General features: G+C 53.3%; 1 protein-coding gene across 1 annotated transcript in view; it reads right to left on the minus strand.

Annotated features, from left to right (window-relative positions):
• MYO18A (myosin XVIIIA) overlaps positions 1-11788 on the minus strand; it is a 135305-nt gene extending 123517 nt beyond the window's left edge. The window contains exons 1-2 of the mRNA XM_031968735.1: positions 10613-11788; positions 2317-3387 (exon numbers count right to left, since the gene is read on the minus strand). Coding sequence (XP_031824595.1) covers positions 2317-3306 — 990 coding nt within the window. The 5' untranslated portion in view covers positions 3307-3387; positions 10613-11788. The remainder of the gene's footprint in view (positions 1-2316; positions 3388-10612) is intronic.
• Between the last annotated feature and the right edge of the window lie 6967 nt (positions 11789-18755).

The raw sequence follows: 18755 nt of genomic DNA on the forward strand, positions 1-18755 counted from the left end.
CCTTAGCCTACTCCTCACGTCATACCAAGGGCCGTCTGAATCCTGCCATTCTGAGAAAGAGCTTAAAATCATGTATTTCAAGTCGAAGGAGACTAAGAGGGCACCGAGTCCAACCTCTTGCTTTAACAGATGAAGAAACTGAATCCCAGAAAGATGATTTACTCAGGACTACAAAGTCAGGGAAGTATCTGAGGTAGGATCTGAATCCAGGTCATCTGGCTTTGAGGTTAACCAAGGCACATTGGCTCTGAGATACCCAGACCCCTCCTCCTTCCTCTGCCTCTTCTTCCCCCTCCCCTTACCCCCACTGGCAAAGCCGCCCAGGTTCCAGCCAGAGAGGGGGCCTGGACGCTGAGCCCTGTGTCCCAGACGCCGAGCCCCGCCTCCCTCGTGGTTCTGCATATGGCTCTCTGCTGCCCCTCGGGCCTCAAGGTCAGCCGGCTGCCCTCACTGTCCATTTCCCCTAAACAGAGAGAAAGCAGGGATCTTGCCTCTCCCCGCTTCCTCAACGTTTCCGCCCACTCCCAGACCCAGAAACATCTGCTGGTTCATTCAGGCAGGGCATTCAGCACGGATGCTAAACTGTGGGCAGGTCACCAGAGGTTGATTCTAGAGCAGGACTTGAGTCACCTGGGACAAAAGCTCCCCAGCAGCCAAGAGGAGGGGCCCCGGGATGGAGGTTCCAAGGCACCTGTGGAGACCCGTGCTACCGGGAAAGCTGCACCTCCATCTCCTGGCAAGGTCGGGCCCTCACTCTGGGGATGCCTCAAGTGGCGCTGTTGGGGAATACTGGGAAGTGGCCGGGCTCCCCAGGGAGGCTCAGAATCTGCCGTCCCCCCAAGGGCCATACTTAGCACCTCCTCAAACAACCAACCTTTTCTTCTCCCCAGAGAGAGCCCAAAGGCTCTTAGGGGAATGAGGGGAAAACGGAACAACCCTTAATGCCGGCGCCTGTTAATGGACGGACACTTTTCTGTACCCTTACTTTGAGATGCTGTCAGTCCTAAACAGCCGCTCCCTCCCACAGACTTGTGGGCCAGCACGTCTTCAGCCCATATCTTAATTTTGCCACTTACTACCTGTGGGACCTTGGATCGAATCCCGCTCAGCCCTAGCTTCCTCCTCTGTAAAATGAGGAGATCGGACCAGCGCCCGCCTCTTAGCCCCTTTCAGCGCCGGGTCCTCTCGTTCTCCCCAAATCTGAGCCAGAGAATCCCACAGCCAAGACACCAAGAGGCCCCCGTCTGTACCTACTCTAAGGGTGGACAAACGGCTTTCCTCATAATTACCCTGAGAAAAAAATCCCATGAGGCAACTCTTGGGAGAATTTGTGTTCCTGGTTCACATAACAGGGAACCTGGGCTCAGAGCAGCCCAGAGACTTCCCAGACGCTCCAGCGAGATGTGCTCCCCCTGACTGCGCCGGGCCGGCCAAGGCTTTGGCCACTTCCCCAAGGAAACCCCGACACCCTCCAGGACGAAGACCCACCTGTGCAGGGGAGGCCACAGGCCGTGACACAGCCCAGCAGGGGCAGGGGAGGTTGTGAGGTGGGAGAAAATCTACCGGCATCCATCCCCGCCAGAGGCTCTGCCAGGAGTCACCACCCAACCACTCCCTGGAGTGGCTCCTGGGGAAGCTCGCGTCTCAGCTGGGAAATCTGGCTCAGATGCTCCCTGTTCACCCTGGGCCAGGAGAGGTTCCTCTGGCCCTTGTTAGCCGGTCACGTGGCTAACCCGCTCAGAGACTGTGGAAACGTTCCCACTTTTCTCCCTTGGAAGAACTCTGGGGCTCACTCCCACCATGACAAGGAATACATGCACAGAGTTTGGCAGTTCACAGAACAGGAGGAGATTTAGCATGAGAAGGGACCTCGGAGGCCATCAAATACCCGCTGCCTCATTTTTACACAAGGGGAAACTGAGGTTAGTGAGATTAAGAGACTTCCCAAGGTCAAGGAGAGAGTCCCATGGCAGGAGGTGGGATCTGAATCCATTCTCTGCAACTCCAGAGACAGTGCGTTTTCCCCTGTACCGTCCATAATACCCTTGGGACCGATAATTCAGTTAACACTTAGGAAATGCTTTAGGAGAGCAAAGCATCCTGAAAGACACTAAAAACAACAAAAATGGAAAAGCGGAACCATCCTGAGCCGAGAGACACGCGAGGAGGAACGCAGCCCTCTAAGCAGAAATCAGTCAGTCGATGAGCAATTATTAAACACCCACTGTGTGCCGGACATGGTATTCAGGACTAGACGCAGCCAGGGAGACACCGGCCCTCCCTCCCCCCAAGCCCCAGGCCCATGGCAGGACTTACGTCAGTGGGTTCCCTCTGCTGTCCCAGGCTGCCCCTCAGCCAGCTGTGGCTCAGCTCGCTCAGCTCCGGGATGGGCTGAACCTTGAGCCGGACATGGTCTCCAGACTGCCGGATCATCTCCACAATCTCGTCCCGCGACTTGTTCTCCACGTTCTGCCCGTTGATCTCCACCAGCCGGTCCCCGGGCACCAGCCCCAGGGCCAGGTCCTTGGTGCCCGCCCCGGGCTCAGCAAAGTGCACCACCCGCCGGTAGGCCTGCCCCTCAGGCGCCCGGTCCAGCACGGTCGTTCGCCGGAGGGAGAAGCCAAAGTCCCCAGTGGGGCGCCTCTGAAGCTCCAGCTCCCGGGGCGGGGGAGGTAGAAGGGGCGCCACGGCGGGCAGCCGCAGGTCAGCAGCGAACCGTTTGCTCACCAGCTCGGGGCCCCGGGTCTTGAAGCCGGGCCAGGAGGCGCCGGGGCCGGCCTGACGTGCCAGCTGGCCCTCGAGCGTCCGGACCTCCACCTGAGGCGAGGGGGCAGCCGAGTGCTCCGAGGGCGTGGAGGTCTCCGAGGCGCTGCCATCGCGGCTGCGCTGGGAGAAGGAAAAGCGCTTGACGATCATCTGTGAGTTCTGCTTGGCCAGGGAGCCGAACTTGGCGGCCCGCTGCAGCACCGAGGGCCGGCCGCCCTCGTCGCCCTTGAGGTCATCGCTTGAGCTGGCGGTGCTCAGGTGGCCCGAGTCGAGGATGACGCTGCCCCGGTTACTGTCGGAATCGATGTCGGTCAAGTGCAGGTCCGAGCCACTGGCCACCTTGATGGGGATGGGGTTGGAGATCTCCAGCCTTGTCTTGGACTCCCTCTTGGAGGAGCGGTTCAAGTTAAAGAAGCCACGTCTGAGACTCATCTCCTCCAGGCTCCGCAGCTCGGCTGCCGACATCCGCTCCTTCTTCTCCTTCTTCTCCTTCTTCTCCTTCCGGCTCCCATCTCTGTCTTTCTTCATCAAGTTAAACATGGTCGGTGTCTTGGGGGTGAGAGGTGGACCCCCAGAGGCTTACAGATGCTCAGCACCGGGCCCCTGCTCCCCAGCGCGACACTACAAATGGAAACACAAAAGGAGAATTTAGGAACTCGAATCAACAGAGAGCCTAGACCCAGGTCCAGTCCCAACCCATATTCTAGCTGGTGGAGTGTTCAATCCTGTCCTGGTCTGTCCTGCCTTTATCCTCCCAGGGCCTCAGTTTCCTCAACTCTCCAATGAGTTGGACTCCATGGTATCCAAGGTCCCTGTTAACTCCTGAAATTCCAAAGACCAAGAAAAGCAAGGGAGGAAGTTTGAGATCAAAGAGCAGGAAGTCTGGGAACCCAAGGACAGAGTTTGACTCATCCTTTCCCTACCTGGCCAACCTTGAGGGGAAAAAAAAACAATCTCTGGGTCTCAGTGCCCTCATTTATAAAATTAGGAGATTGAGTCTGCAAGGTCCCATCCAATCCCGAATCACAACTTCCCTCAGTTTTCTCATCTCCTTCCTTCCTCCCTCTGTTCAGTTTTCTTATCTGCAAAAGGAGGTTGGACTAACTGGCCTCCAAAGTGCCCTTCAGCCCCAGATCTTTGAAGCTGATTTTCTTCTTGCCTTTGAGATGTCACAATTTATAGGACTTGAGTTACCTGGGGAAGCATCAGGAGGAATGTATATTCCTCAAAAGATTCATCACGATAACCCAAATTGAGAGGGCCAGAAAACCCAAAAGGATTCCTGCCCACCAGCTTCTCCATCTCTAACCAACAACCAAAGGGAAAAGATAACGCCTACTGGGCTCTCTTCCCCAAATCTAAGGGAGGAAATCATTGGCACTTCCCTCCCCCATTCCCAGACAAAGCTCCCTCGGCACTTCCCTCCCCTGTTCCCAGACAAAGCTCCCTCTCCCTCAGGAGCATCTAGCCCCTCGCTGCTCTCATCCCACAGTGGAGGCCCGAGATCCCAGAAAGGGAAAAACAAAAGGAAAGGGAAGTTCCCAGCTGAAAGAAACAGCAACCAGCTGGGGGTAGGAGGGAATGGGCTGGGAAGGGTCAAGTCCTCGATAAACAGGATTCTGAAAAACTCACATCCTTTTCCCCACCATGACCAATACCTAAATATATACCTCAGAAGGACAGAAGTCATGGTGGGCCAGAACGTAGCTCCCACCGGCTTGAAAGAGAAGAGAGGAAGGGGGTGGAGAGACAGAGAGAGAGAAGAGGAGCGGAGGGAGAGAAAGGGGGAGGGAAAAAGAGAGAGACAGAGAGAAGGGAGAGAAGACAAAGAGGAGAGAGGAAGGAGGTGGGGAGAGGAAGGAGCAAAAAGGAGGAAAGGCAGCCCAGCAGCCCCGGAGTTACCACTCTCCTGTCTATCTGTCAGTCAATATCACCGGAAAGGAGCAGGTACCATAAAGTACCTACCCACCCTCATGATTACCTTCAACCTTGGAGACCTCCCCCTCCATCCCTGCAGCTGAAGGGGTCACAAACCAAGAGAAACCCAGAAACCAAGTAGATAAACCCAGAAGCAGCCATCAAGAACCCCCAGGTCTGGGATGGCTAGGTCAGCATACTCATACACTGATTGCTGAGGTCTCTCTTCTCATGGGCTCTCCCCATCTCGCCCCATAACAGATGCCTTTGGTAAGCCAATCAGGTGTTCATCAGCAGGATCAGTGCCAGCTGCTGAGGATAGGGTGGGATGGCCCTCCCTCCTCTTCCCTCCTCGTTTTTCCCTGGAGAGAATCCCACACTACAAGTCTGTTGCCCTTTCATCATTCTCATCACCATCATCATCCTCATCCCCATCACCACCATCATCATCACCATCCTCCTGAATCCTGATACTTTCATCCAACTAACAAAAATCCATCACTTTGTCCACCTGTAAATTAGTTCCTGAACACAAAACATAAAAAAATGCTAGAAGAGTAACTTGTGGCAGGATCACTTCCAACTGGGTCCCGCTCAATATGGAGACAAGAATAAAATGAGGAAGATGATAGGGGACAAGCGAAAAGCTTAATAAGTGGCGTTCACGCAGTGGTTCAAGTCTGCAAAGCACCGTTTTGTTTAATCCACACATCAAGCCTGTAAGATAGGTGCTACCATTAGCCCCAATCTAAGGTTAAGAAAATCGAGACTCAGCAAAGATTCAGGAGGCAGACTGAGAATCTCCCAGCAAATGGCACATGGGCGGTGCCTTTGGTGACAGACGGGTGAGTAAGTGCCCTCTTTCTGTCTAAAAGAAACTAAGAAACATGGAAATTTAGAGCTGGACGTAAATGACCCTCTGAGATCTTGTTCACCTTCCTGCCCCCATTTCCCAGAGAAGGAGACTGAGACACAGAACTCTCCCAAGATTACACAGCTGGGGGCATTCATTGCCAGGGCTGGAGTCCAGACTTCTGCCATCTCTGAATGACAGAAAACAGGTTTGGAGTCGGGATAGTCAGGAACGCTGCATCGGAGGTGGTGTACACCAGGTCCCAAGTCCAGCTCCCCATTGCCCCGCCAGGGACTGAGGAGCCCCAGGCCGAGGTTAGCCCACTCCTCCCCGTGCGTCCAGCTTCCCACCTCCACACTAGGGCTATTTCAAAGCTTCAAACCTTTGACAAAAGTGGAAAGAACATGGACACGAGTTGGAGAATCCGATTCAAAACCCCAGGGGGAATCTTGGGCAAGATCCCTTCACCTTCCAGCCCAAGGACACTGTACTCTACAAACCCATGTTCTCTTGACCCAAGCCTGGTTCCACTTGGCCAGGGCCAGATGCCAGGCAACCATCTCAGAAGCTCCTCCACCACTACCCCAAAAAGGACTGTACCTCTGACCTGGAAGAAACTTTGTGAGTTCATTCCATCCATCCCCCTGTCCCCTTGCAACACTCCTGGACTCCAGCCCTGGCAATCCCCCCGGCTGTAATCTTGGGAGAGTCCTGCCTCTCAATTTCCTTCCCTGTGAAATGAGGGTGGGAAGGAGAACGAGATTTCCAGCTCTAAAATTCCATGTTTCTTAGTTTCCTTTAGACAGAAAGAGGGCACTTACTCACCCGTCCGTCACCAAAGGCACCACCCGTGTGCCATTCGCTGGGAGAGCTGGGAGATTCTCAGTCTGTTTCCACAACCCAGAGCCAACACCTCTTTTCCAGGATGTTTTAAGACTTCACCCACACCCATAGCTGTTCCTCAGGCACCTCCCTGGTTTGGATTTGGCTTTCTCACCAGTCTAGGTGTTCAAACAATAGTCAAGTCTCTGATTTTATTGGCCCAGGAAACTCCCGGTGTGGAGCTCTCCATCACCATGCAGGTCTCCACCCATCTACAGTTCAGAAGATCAGTCTGAGGGAGATGTCTAGAAAGGGGGGAGGGTGAGAGGTTAAATTACTCGCCCCAAATCACGTGGCTAGTGTCAAAGGCAGCCCCCATTTCTTGCTGAGTTATTTTCTACTCAGTTACGCTGCCTTCCAGAGCAAACCCTCTTCCAAGGTCACTACCCAATATGTATTAAACTGATCTATCAGAATGTAAACTCTCTGAACAGAGACGGCCTCCCTTTTGTGTCTGTACCCCTGGTGTCTGCAAAAAGGCAAGGAAAGGGGAGAGAATAAGCATTTATATAGCACCTACTATGTTCCAGGCACTATGCTGATAGAGCACTTTAAAAATATTATTATAAGTATTATTATCTGATATCAGGCAAATCCTGTTATCATCTATGTTTTACAGTTGAGGAAACTGAGGCAAAGGGTGATTTTTTTTTTTTAATTGCTTAGGGCCACCCAGCTAGGAAGTCTCTGAGGCTGGTTTTCCCAACTCAAGGCCCAGGGCTGTAGCCACTGCTAACACCAGCAGACTGCCTGGTACACAGTAGGTGCTTAATAGATCCGCTTTTAGTCATTTCCCTATAATGGTGATTTGATAGGGACCTCAGTAGCCACACAAACCCACTTGTACCCAAAAAGCATCTTCACTCCAGGCCACCAGATGCTGCTGAGACTGTCTCTCAAAAACCTCCAGTAGAGGGGTCCCCATCTACTCTTAAGGCAACTTCCTCCTACTTGTAGATCATCTAACTGGTAATGTATCTCCTGACCTCAGGCCTAAATTGCCCATTTCACATCATTCCCAGTCAGTTTTTAACTGAGGAACTTGTGTACTGAACAAATAGGATCCCTCTCCCCAGAACAGCCCTTCTAGCATTAGAAATGAGCCAGCTATCCCATCTGCCCCCTTCCCATCCCCACGCCCAGCCTTCTCTCCAGGGTAAACATGCCTCTAAAGCCCCTCCTCATCCTGAGCACTCCCTGCCCCACCCCCCCAATGCTTATAAATGCGGATCCCTTTGCCCTCCTGACCCACTTATTTACCAGTCACCCCAGCGCCACGGAGGGACCCTGGTGTGGGTTGATGGGGGAAGGGCAGAGGGGGGAAGGGAGATCTGCCTGGGAATTCCCTTTCTATTCTGACTCCAAGAATGGTAAGATCTTGCCTCCTTTGTTATATTACTTTGATCTTCAAGCCCTCCTTCCATCTTTCCCAGCCTCTAAGTGCTTAATGAATCACAGAATCCTAGCCTACAGCTGAGGGATCCTGGAATTTGAATTTTCATCTACTTTTTTCCGCAACAACAAGAAGAAGCCCAAACGAGGTCAACTATTATATTAATTTAGCACCAAAGCCAGACCATGGGCTCCCAAAAAGTCAAATTGGTTAGTTTCCATGACAAGAGGATCTGAGAAAAAGAGAATAACTCAGCATGCGAGCCAAGAAATGAGACCCCAACTGGATGGGGAAATGGCGAGGAACCCCCCACCCCATCCCCCTCGCACCAATGGTGGCGTCCCCACGGTGCTTCTGGGATTCCCCCCCAGTGGAAGAGCTGACGACCCACCCGTCTTATTCGTTTTTCAAAAGCCTTAGCATTTTTACTTAGAAAAAGAGGGCTGTTCCTACCTGAATCCCACCAAAACAGAGGAGCACAAGTATTTCTACAATTACTCTCATAGAACACAATACCATTCTCCCACCGTTAGGGAGGGAGTGCCGGGGTCGTATCCCATTTTATCAGTCCTAACAAGCGAGGAGCTTAGGTCCTGAGCTGGAAGGAACTCTCTTGTTACAGATGGAGAACGTGAGCGTTAAATGAATTGCCCTGTGTGACCAGGTAGTGAGCATCACTGGCAGGATTTGAACTCAGACCCTCATCGGACTAAGGTCAGTACTCTTTGAGCGCCCTGAGAGTAGCCGTCCACGGTTATAGCTTTTGTGTCCTCCCTCTTCCCCCCATTGCCGAATTCCAAATCCATTACGCCAAGCTGACGTGACTTTAAACGGGGACAGATAAATGGGTCACCTTTCTGTGGGGGTTTTAGACGCCCGAGGGACAGCAGCTTAGAGAGGGGCCAGAGAGAATGGGTCATGGCACCCCTCCCCTCCACAAGCCTAGGCAGGCTCCACTCATAAATAAAAACAAAGGAAATGCTTTTCCCTGGGATGACAGGCCTTCCTCCCCTGGCCTCTGACCTCCAGAGAGGCCATTTCCTTCAGCTCTGGGCTTTTTTCTCCCCCAGCTGTCCCCACAGCCTCCACTTCGCACTGCACACAGGGCTCGGACCCAACGTCAGCCGGCTAGAAGCAACCCAGGCCAGCCCGGCTCCCCGAGCGGGGAGAGGCCCAGCCACCTTCCTGGGCCTGTTCTGCTGAGCTCGCAGCCCTCTGACTCACCCCTCGTCACAGGGCGCTTATCTGACACCAGGTGTACTCCAAGCCTACTGCACATGTCTAGCGTGACATCAGCGGCTCCAGGACCCCCAGGGCATGCTCGAAGCCACAGTGGCTCCTCCCTGGCCATCTCCCGTCACCGGGCTGGCCGGTCAACCAGCAGTGGCCCAGCCAAGCCGAGGCTCCCCACATAAAGGCACTGGCCCGTGGAGCCGTAGCCAATGACCCTGTTTCCCCATCAGTTAATTTGCCCGTTTGCTTTCCCTGACACCTCTTCTTTGCCGAAACACCCTTGACCTTAGCGGGGAAAACCCTCCACAAGAAGCTCCTAGTAAAAGTTCCCAAATGACCTTAATTCAGTGACTTTTGAACAAATCGGTTCCCAACCCTGGGCCTCGGTTTCCCGCTCTGTAAAGCGAGGAATTGGGAAAAGGGCTGAGCTAACAGATCGTGAGACCACCCATCTCTTCCCATCTGTTCATTTCCTCGGGGCCGCCTCCCGAGCCAGCAAGGGACAGTCACTGCCCACACATCTAGACCAAGAGTCAAATCCACCTCGTGTGCTTCCTAAGGATCTTCCTGGACTCAATTATTTCCAACTCTGTGTCCAGCTCCATGACCTATGGCCTCCGCAAGGCTCAACTCAGCCAGGCTCTGTTTTCAAAGGCTTAAAGCAGCTTTATCTCAAAGAACTCTTGATTATTAACCATGATATATTCAGCACCTTCTCACAAAGCCCAGGTCTTGGCCCAAAGCTTAGGCCTCTGAGCTGAAAAGGACCTTGAAGCTCTTCTAGAGCCCAAAGGTCATCCACAGGAAGGAGTAAGCAAGATTTGAATACAGGTCCTGGCTCTGAAACCATGGAGCTGCATGAGCCCTCAGAAGCTACCGCTCTCACTTTACAGATGAAGAAACTGAAACCTGAGGAAGTCAAGGAGGCAGGATCTGAATCCAAGATTCCTTTTTGGGAGGGGGATTAAGTGTCACGCTGGGTCTGAGGCTGAATTTGAACTCGGGTCCTCCTGACAAGGCGGCTCTATCCACTGCGCCATCTAGTTGCCCCGAATCCAAGACTTCCCCATCCAGTATCTCATAAAAAATCCATCGCTAACGTCTGCAAAATCCCCAGCAGAGAAAAAGAGCCCTTTAAAACCTTCAGTCCCACAGCTTAAACCACTGCCTGAAATGGGCTGTTTGAAATGTCAGGGGAACATAGATAATTTACAAGCCGCACGATCCTACCTCCAGACAAAGAACAGGCCAAAAGATGGTAGACTTAAAGGAGAAAGGAGGGCCCCACTCTGGACACTCTCGCATCCCCAGAACAGCCTGACAGCCCCCCCTGAGAAAAGTCCCCACCCCCGCCCTAAGCTTCCTCCTCATACTGTCTGGACACAGGGGGATGGCAGAGTAAAGGGGGATCAGAAGGAGCACTAGGTCCGCCACCAACTTGGGACAGGGAAGCCCGATCAAGCCCCCCCAGCTCAGAGCCCCGCTGGGGACACCCCAGGAAGAAGTGGCTGGAGCAGCTCTGCTCCCTCAAACTCATCGGATAAAACAAGCCCCTTTTCCTTACTCACCACACCCCGGTGACCACTCCCTTCCCTGGGGAGACCAAAGCACCCCAAGAGTCCGGGGGGGTGGGGGGGCTCAGGATCTAACTGCCAGCAGCTTGGAATCTGGCCAGCAGGTCAGGAAAGCAGATCCGTTGGAGGCCTCGGTTGGTTCCTGCCTCTCGGCTCTGCCTGCTCCAGATGGACTGCGTCTGGCTGCAGACAGCCCCGGACTCCAAGAGGCAGAGGAACAGCCTCCCGCACTCCAAAAAGCCCACCCCGCATTGCCCTCCGAGTCAGTGACCCAGCACGGCTAGGAAGCCTTTAGTCTTCCTGACACTAGGCAAACAGAGCCAGCACTCCACCCCTCAGCAGGGAGGTTTCTCTCAGGTCCCGGCCTCCCGGCTGCTCCACCCAGAACTCCCCGGGAGGGACCTGTGGGACGGGCTGTCCCACATGCCAGTCCCTGGACCAAGGCCAGCAGCACTGACAGCCAGAGTGTGGCCAGGCAGAGGTGACCGGAGGCGAGAGGCTACCGAGAGATGCCCCAGGAAAACTGTAACTGAAGCCTTTGAAGGTGAGCGGCTGGGGCCTGGAGGAGGCACGGTACCAAGGTCGGGGAGGCAGGACTTGCAAGGGGAGGCAACAAGGGACAGCACTAGCTTCCACCTAAGCCTAACTATGTACGGCACACAGTAGGCACTCAAGAAATGGAGACTGACTGGGTGAAAAAGTAGCAGAACACAAGTGTGAGGCCGCTGGCCTTCCTCCAAAGCACAATTCCATGCCATTGATGCCCTTTCTGACTCTTCTCTGCCCTTCTCAGTCAATCGATTATTAAGCAGCTATAATGTTCCAGGACCAACGTTAGGTCTCGGGAAGAGGGTGTCAGGTCCTTGGGATAGGGATCGTTCAGGCCCTCTGCCCTAGACTGGGTGGTGGAGATGGGCCAGAGTAAACAAGGTGTGGGGCAGGAAGGTAATCCAGCCAGGGGACCAGGCCACCATCAGCTCAAAGTTCAGTCCTTCCAACAGGAAGTTTATCCACAAGCACGCCCACACCTCTCCTGGCACCGATGCCCTAAGAAACCTTCTTCCCTCCATCCCACGGCCTCTACCTATGAAGGAGGCTCTCTCCCTCTCCATCCTGGAGTCTCCACTTCCACCCAACAAGAAGACGTCAATAGTCGGGCAAACCTCCACCCAGTGCTATATTTAACTGGTAATGACCTGAAAGGGAGGCCATTTCCTGGAAAGCCTGAGATTGGGAACAAAGGAGCCAGAGGGGAAGCTCAGGAGGCAGACACCAAGAAGGAAGCCTTGACCACTGGAGGAGCCAGCCAAGGGCTGGCCGGAAGCCCCAGACTCCCAACGAATGCCAGCACTGGCATTTTCAACATCCCCAAATAGAAACCGGACCCCAAACCCACAAAAATGGTGGCAGCACTGACATGGCAACAGGTCTGTTCACTGCTTACTTAGCGCAGAGAAAAGAGTGGGCCTGGAGGGTCTGAGTTCCAGGATGCTGGGTGACCTTGCCCAGGCATTTGGGCTCTCAGGCTCATTGGCACTAGATGAGTTCCAAGGGTTCCTTTCAGCTCCAAAGCTATAATGTAATGGGACCCTGCCCAAGGAAAGGCCCAGTCCTCATTCCTCAGAGATTGGACTGGGAAAGGGGCCCTGGCCAGAAGGGACCTCCCAGAAAGTACCCCATGTGACCCCCAGCCGACAGAAGAAGCCTGTCAGGGTTCTGGAACAGCTCAGCCAGCCAGCAAAAACAAACCGGTGACCATCCGCAACCCTAGCAGACTCTCTCCTTTGGGCGCTTGCCTTTCTTAAATAATCTGTAGAGAGCACATGTCTCTGGGAGCTGTGTGCCCAATGTGTGCCCGCCCCCTTCTTCCCAGCCCACTACGACAAAGCCAACCGTGTGTATGCTGTCTCCTTCGGCCCAAGAACGTGACCATTCCTTGCCTAGCTTAGTATGGTGAGGGACCGCCTCCAGGGAACCCCGGGCCGGGCAGATAACCCCCACGCCTGTCACCCAACCAACTGGCATGACAGGTTAGTGGGGTGGGGACAGTCCAGGCCTGTCTCTCACCCCTGCCCCAGGCTAGCCTGCTTCCTTTCCTTTCTCCCCCTCTTCCCTACCTTCTTTGAAAAGGTAAATAGGGAAACAGGCAAGGATTCAGAATCCCCCAAAGGCCCCAGAATTCCCCCAGCCATCTTTGCTTCCAGACCAAGGAGGAGGAGGAAGAAGGGGGGGTGCGGCGGGCATCGGGGAACCAGGGTCGCCTCTACTTCATTGTTTTGCCAGCTGTCTGGCAGCTGCTCCGGGGGGAGGGCTGCACTGTTTTGGCAGTGAAAGGGTGAGGGCCGCGAGGGAGGATAATGGACTCCAATCTCATTTGCTTTCCCCCTCCCTTAAGGCTGTCAGGGGAGCCTGGGCCTAAGGTAGTGTGACCCCCCCCCCCCCCCTCCCCCGTCCCCCCCCCCCACTCCCAAGTCCCATGTCCCCCCCCCCCCCGATCCCGACACACCAGGGGCCAGCGGGGAAAGGGGTAACCCCTCCGCCATCTCACTCCCACGCACGGACCATCCATCCAGTACAATGCATGGCCCCAGCAATCCCGAAGCTCCCTCCGGAATAAAGGACACCCCAGAGGAGGAGGAAGGGGGCTGGGCGCCCCGGCCCCGGCGTCCCTGGCCGCCCGCCCCCCGCCGCTGCAAGCCAGCGCCCGCCTCCCCCTCCCCGCACACTCCAGGTCCGAGGGGTCCGCAGCCCCGTCCATGCCCGGGCCCAGAGCCAGGGGCCGGGGAAGGACGCGCCGGCGTCTTCTCGAGCACCCCCGGCGCCAGAACAGGGCAGGGGGAGAAGCCGGAGCTCGGGGGCCGCGGCGGCTTCCCGGGAGGAGGAGGAGAGGAAGGAGGGGAAGAAGGAGGAGGAGGAGAAGGAGGAGGAGCCCGCCCCGCACCCGGGCCACCCCCGGCTCCGGGTCCCCGGCTCCCCGGCTCCCCTCCCGCCCCGGGCCCGGCCCGCACTCACCGGCCGCCGGAGCCCGCCGGACGAGCGGCCAGGCAGGAGACGCAGGGACGCGGCATGCACCGGCTCGGGCTCGGGCCCGGCCCCGGCCCGGCCCCGCTCCAGCGCCGGCTCCAGCGCCGGCTCCCAGTCCCGGCTGCGGCGCACGCAGCAGACCCCAGCAGAGGCGCGCCGAGCGAGCGAAGGAGCTAGCGCAGCGAGCCCGGCCGAGCCCCGGAGCCGCGCGGCGCCGCCCCCAGCCCGCCCGAGCCCAGCCCAGCCCTGCCCAGCCCAGCCCTGGCAGCCTAGCCCGGCCCCGCGCAGCCTAGCCCGGCCCCGCGCAGCGCCACCGGGCCAGCCCAGCCCCGCTCAGTCCGGCCCCGCGCAGCGCCACCGGGCCAGCCCAGCCCCGCTCAGTCCGGCCCCGCGCAGCGCGGCGCAGGGAAGCGCAGCCCCGCCGCCCAGCCAGCCAGCCCCGTCTTGCCTAGCCCTGCCCAGCCCTGCGCGGAGGAGGGAGCGCCCTGCTGGCCGCGCCCGGGATAAACACCCCGCTCCGCCTCGGGCAGCAGGACCCTGCTGGCCGCCGCCGAGATGGCAGGACCCGGGGCCCCGCAGCCCCTGCCCGGAGGGGGCCGCCGGGCATTCGCTACCGCCCGGGGCGGGCGGGCGCTGCCCCAAGCGGCCATGGGCCCCGAGGGCTCAGAGGGAAGGCCGTGTTTGACGCCACCGTGACCCCTTTCGGTGGATCCCGCTGTACTCCGGGATCAGCACGTAAAAGCGCCCCTGTTCCTGCCCGCAGGGACGATTGGGGGGGCGTCAGGCCTTTCTTTGTGTCTGTCGGCTTAGGGAGGAGGGGCAAGGAAGGAAGCCCACTCCCCCCAAGCAGGTAAAGGGGCTGAAGACGGGGGTTGATGCCTTTCCCTTAGTGCTCAGAAGAAAACTAAACTGCAGGCTTCAGTTGGATGCGTGCTACAGGCCAGGGTTAGGGAGCCCCATTTGGACACTTGGAGCTGGACCAGGGGTTTTTCCAGGCTGGACTAGCCCCATCCTGACCGAACAGAGTAAGCGTGAAAAGAGAAAGGGGGAGGGAGGAACCTTCGGGCTTTTTGTCTGTCTGTAAATGAATAGCACTTTCACCAATATGCATTTAGGTCATTTGACCTGAGATCCCTGCTGTCCAGCCTTTCTCCTCTCGTCCACTCCAGTCTCGGGGAACCGGCCAATCCCTCTGCTTGGACCCTTGGTCCAGCTGGCCTTTCGGGAAAACTGCCTCCCCCTTCTTTAATCATCCCCTCTTCCCATAATCTGCAGTTTCTCCACATCTCCAGTGTTCTCTGCTGCCCACCAACATGCCCAAGTCTTTCCTCCTGCACATGATGCTAATCTCCTCTCCAGCTCATGCCTTTTCTCTTTCACAGCCAAATGAAAAAAGCTGGCTGCCCTCTGTTCTTCTCAGTCTCTTGCAATGAGGCTTCTGTTCTCATTCCCATCTCTGGATAGAAAGTGCTCTCTACAAAGTTACCCAATCCCAGACCTTTTTCTCCAGCTTCTTGATTTTGCAACCGCATCTGACGCTTTTGATCATCCTCTCCTGATGCTTCTGGTTTTCCTCTTCTGGTTTTCATGATCCTGCTCTCTCTTGGCTTTTCTCCTTCCTATCCAGATACTTCTTTCTCTTTTGCCAGATCATCACCCATGTCCTGAGTGAATGCCAAGTACCCTCTCCCGCTCCCTCCTCCTCTCAGCCCCCAGGAAGTTGGAGGGGCCTTGCAGAACTAGGTAGCTCTCATCTCCCCCCAGAGCCTCGTTCCTGCGTTGCTTCTCACCTAGAAACCTGTTGGACATGGACACCATGGACAACATCAATCCAGCAAGTCCAAAATAAGACTCATAATCTTTCCTTCAAAACCACTTATCTTCCTAACTTTTCTATTACTGTCAAAGGCATTATTATCCTCTCAGTCACTCAGGCTGCTCACCTCAGGCATTCCCTTTACTCTTCCTCTCCTCTCATAACCAATCATCCATCAAGTCTTGTCTCTTATCTCTATTGCTGCAACATCTCTTGCCTCAATCCCCTTCTCTCCACTCACATAATGACCACTATGGATCATCTAATCTAGAGAGATGCCTCCCAGGCAGTCTCCTGGCCTCTCTCCATCCAATCTGTCTTCCATTCAGCTGCTAAATTGATAATCTTCAATCCCAGGTCTGACCATGACATTTCCCTGCTCAGGAAGCCCAATGACTCCCAGTTCCATCCACAATCAAATTGAAAAGCCTTTTGTTTGACTCTTAAGCCTGGTTCCATCCTACCTTTCCAGGATTACTACATAATACCATCCCCCATGCTAATTCCAGCCAAATTTGTCTGCTGGCCATGTTCTCCACAACGTACCATCTGCCACCATTCCTTTGCACAATCTGTCCCCCATGCTTGGAATGTACTCTCTCCTCACCTCTACCTCTTAGGATTCTCAGCTCCTTCAGCTCTAGTGCCATGTCTTGGATGATCCCCTCCAGTTTTTTTATATATCTATATCCACACGTAATCAAGCACATATGAAATACAGGGTGTTCCAAAAACAAATGCACTAAGCTTTGGGAGCTATCATAAATGCATATATCTATATCCCATCCCAAAAATCTATATCCACATGCATATATAATATTCCTTTACATATAATATCCCCAAAATCTGTATATACACATATATATTCCTATATATATTCCAAAAGTCTATATACACATAATAACTTGAATGTTTAGCCATACACAAATATATAAATTCATATACATATATATACATATATATGCTATCCCAAAAATTTATCCACACACACATGTATATATAATATCAATATATATATATTTATGTGATATCCCAAAAGTCTATACACATGTGCACACACATACACACAATGCCAAAAAGCTTAGTGCAATCATTTTCAGAGCACCCTATATCTTGTATTTGCTTGCTTTTATGTGGCTATATTATTTCCCCTTTCCATTTCCCCTCCCCCACTAGAATATAAACTCCATGAGGTCAGGGATAGTTTGATTTTTGTCGTAATATTCTCAGTGCTTAGTGTCCAGTGTATCCCAGTTGCTTAATAAAGGCTTCTTGATTTGTTTACTTATTTTAATCTTATTTAGTAATAATTATAATATATAATAATGATGACAGGGGGGGTGTGAAACTATATTCCCTTTAATCTGTAAAATTATCACTCTAAAATTATGATCTGTAAAAGAAGATTCCTGGTCTTCCAGGCTCCAAAGGGTCTATGAGAGAGCATATTTCCCAGGCTGGGCCTTTTTAAGGCAAATCACCTCACCCCACCCCCAGTGACAGCTGGATCCCCATTCAAATTTTGGGGAAAAGCCTTCAAAGTGATTTTCATTCAGTTGGGAGATCTGGGCTTGATATTGATAAGTAGGTAGGCCTGGCGGCATTGGCTTTCTTTTCAACTTAAGTCTCAGATTTCCTATTAAAGGGCAATTTTAAACTCATTTCTTTGCAGAATGTCCAAAGCAGGACTATGCCTTGTCAAGGAACCTCTCTCTCCTTGGCATAGCTGCCTGCCAGGACCCCTGTCTGCTGTGAAGACATTCTTTTCTCAGTGTTAACACCTCTGTTTACTTCTCTGCCAGGACCTTGCCACGGAGGAAGTCAGTCTCCTAGCAAAGCTGATTTCTGCAGGGCCAGTAAAACTCCCTTTTTGCCATGAATATTTCGGGTCTGTGAATTCTTTCACATTGAACCTGAGCAGACCAGAAGGGGATTTCCCACCTCAATTCTTTGTACTGCCACTAACCGCATCAATAATATAGATAATATTGTAATAAAATTACTTAGATTGGTCATTTAGAGGACAACTTATACTTTCCTCTTAAGTCCCCTCTTGCCTGTGCCCAAGGACCCATTTGAGGATCCTCAAGAACCTCTGAAGATATCAGAAAATAAAAGTCAGCTCCTAAATTGGTTTGAATTCAGGCCCTTTAGGTAGTTGATCTCAATTCATGGAGGAATTTATTAAGCACCTACTGTGTGCTAAACAATGAGTAAGGCTCTACAGATAGAGCAAATTGTTGCCTTTGAAAAGCTGGGAGGCTACTATTCATCACTGCCCTAGTCAGTGTCCAAACAAAAAAGATCCACACTGCTTGCTGCCTCCCCTCTCCACCACCACAACTACCCATCCTGAGGGGAAAGTATCGTGAGTTAGGAAACTACAGGCATGTGTCCATACAAAGACAGTGCAGAAAATCAGCTTCTCCAGAATTTAATGAAACATTGAGAGCACTTGGGCTTCTCCTTTGAGGGCTTCCTTGTCTTGTATGATTTTATCTCCCCCCAAAAAAATGTGGTCCCTACTTCAAGAAAAATCCCATGCAACTTGGAAAGATTAATTAGGGATTGGAGGGGGTGGTGCGTGTGTATGCATATATGATAGATACATACTGTCTACATACACACACACAATGGACTTAGAAGAGTCTTTGTGACTCCATACCCATTTGACAGATGAGAAAATCGAGTCATTAGAGAGAGTAAAAAAGCCCACTCGCTTTCATTATTTTATTTCCTAACTTCTGAGCCCCTCACAATCTACCTGTCAACAGTCTCACTCAGCTGAAACTGATCTTTATGACTTCCCTGTTGTTCTCTCATTTGCCAAATCTGCTGCCTTTCTCAGAGCTCATTCTTTTCACCTTTTCTGCAGCATATGATACTATTAACCTCCCTCTCCTCCTGGGTTTTTGCCATGCTTTTCCCTCTTGGTTCTTCTCCTACCTGTCTGGCTGCTCTTTCTCAGTCTCTTTTGTTAGATCATGACTATGGTCTGCCACCCAATACATGGGGGTGCCCAGGGCTCCAGGCTGGACCTTCTCTCTATATACTTTCTAGATGATCTCAGTAGCTCCTAGGTATTTCATCTCTATACAGATGATAGCCAAAGCTACCTCTATACTTACCTGCTTATCTGCATGTCTGTCCAACTACTCCTCCATTCATCCATCCATCTGGCCAATTATTATCTATAGCCATAATGCCCTTTCTCCTGACCTCCTGTTTCTTTATCTGTGGCTTCCTTCCAAGCTCACCTCAAGGACAATCTCTTCCAGGGGACTTTCCTGATCCCCT

This window comes from Sarcophilus harrisii, chromosome 4 (genome assembly GCF_902635505.1).
Source record: "Sarcophilus harrisii chromosome 4, mSarHar1.11, whole genome shotgun sequence".
NCBI classification, from domain to species: domain Eukaryota; kingdom Metazoa; phylum Chordata; class Mammalia; order Dasyuromorphia; family Dasyuridae; genus Sarcophilus; species Sarcophilus harrisii.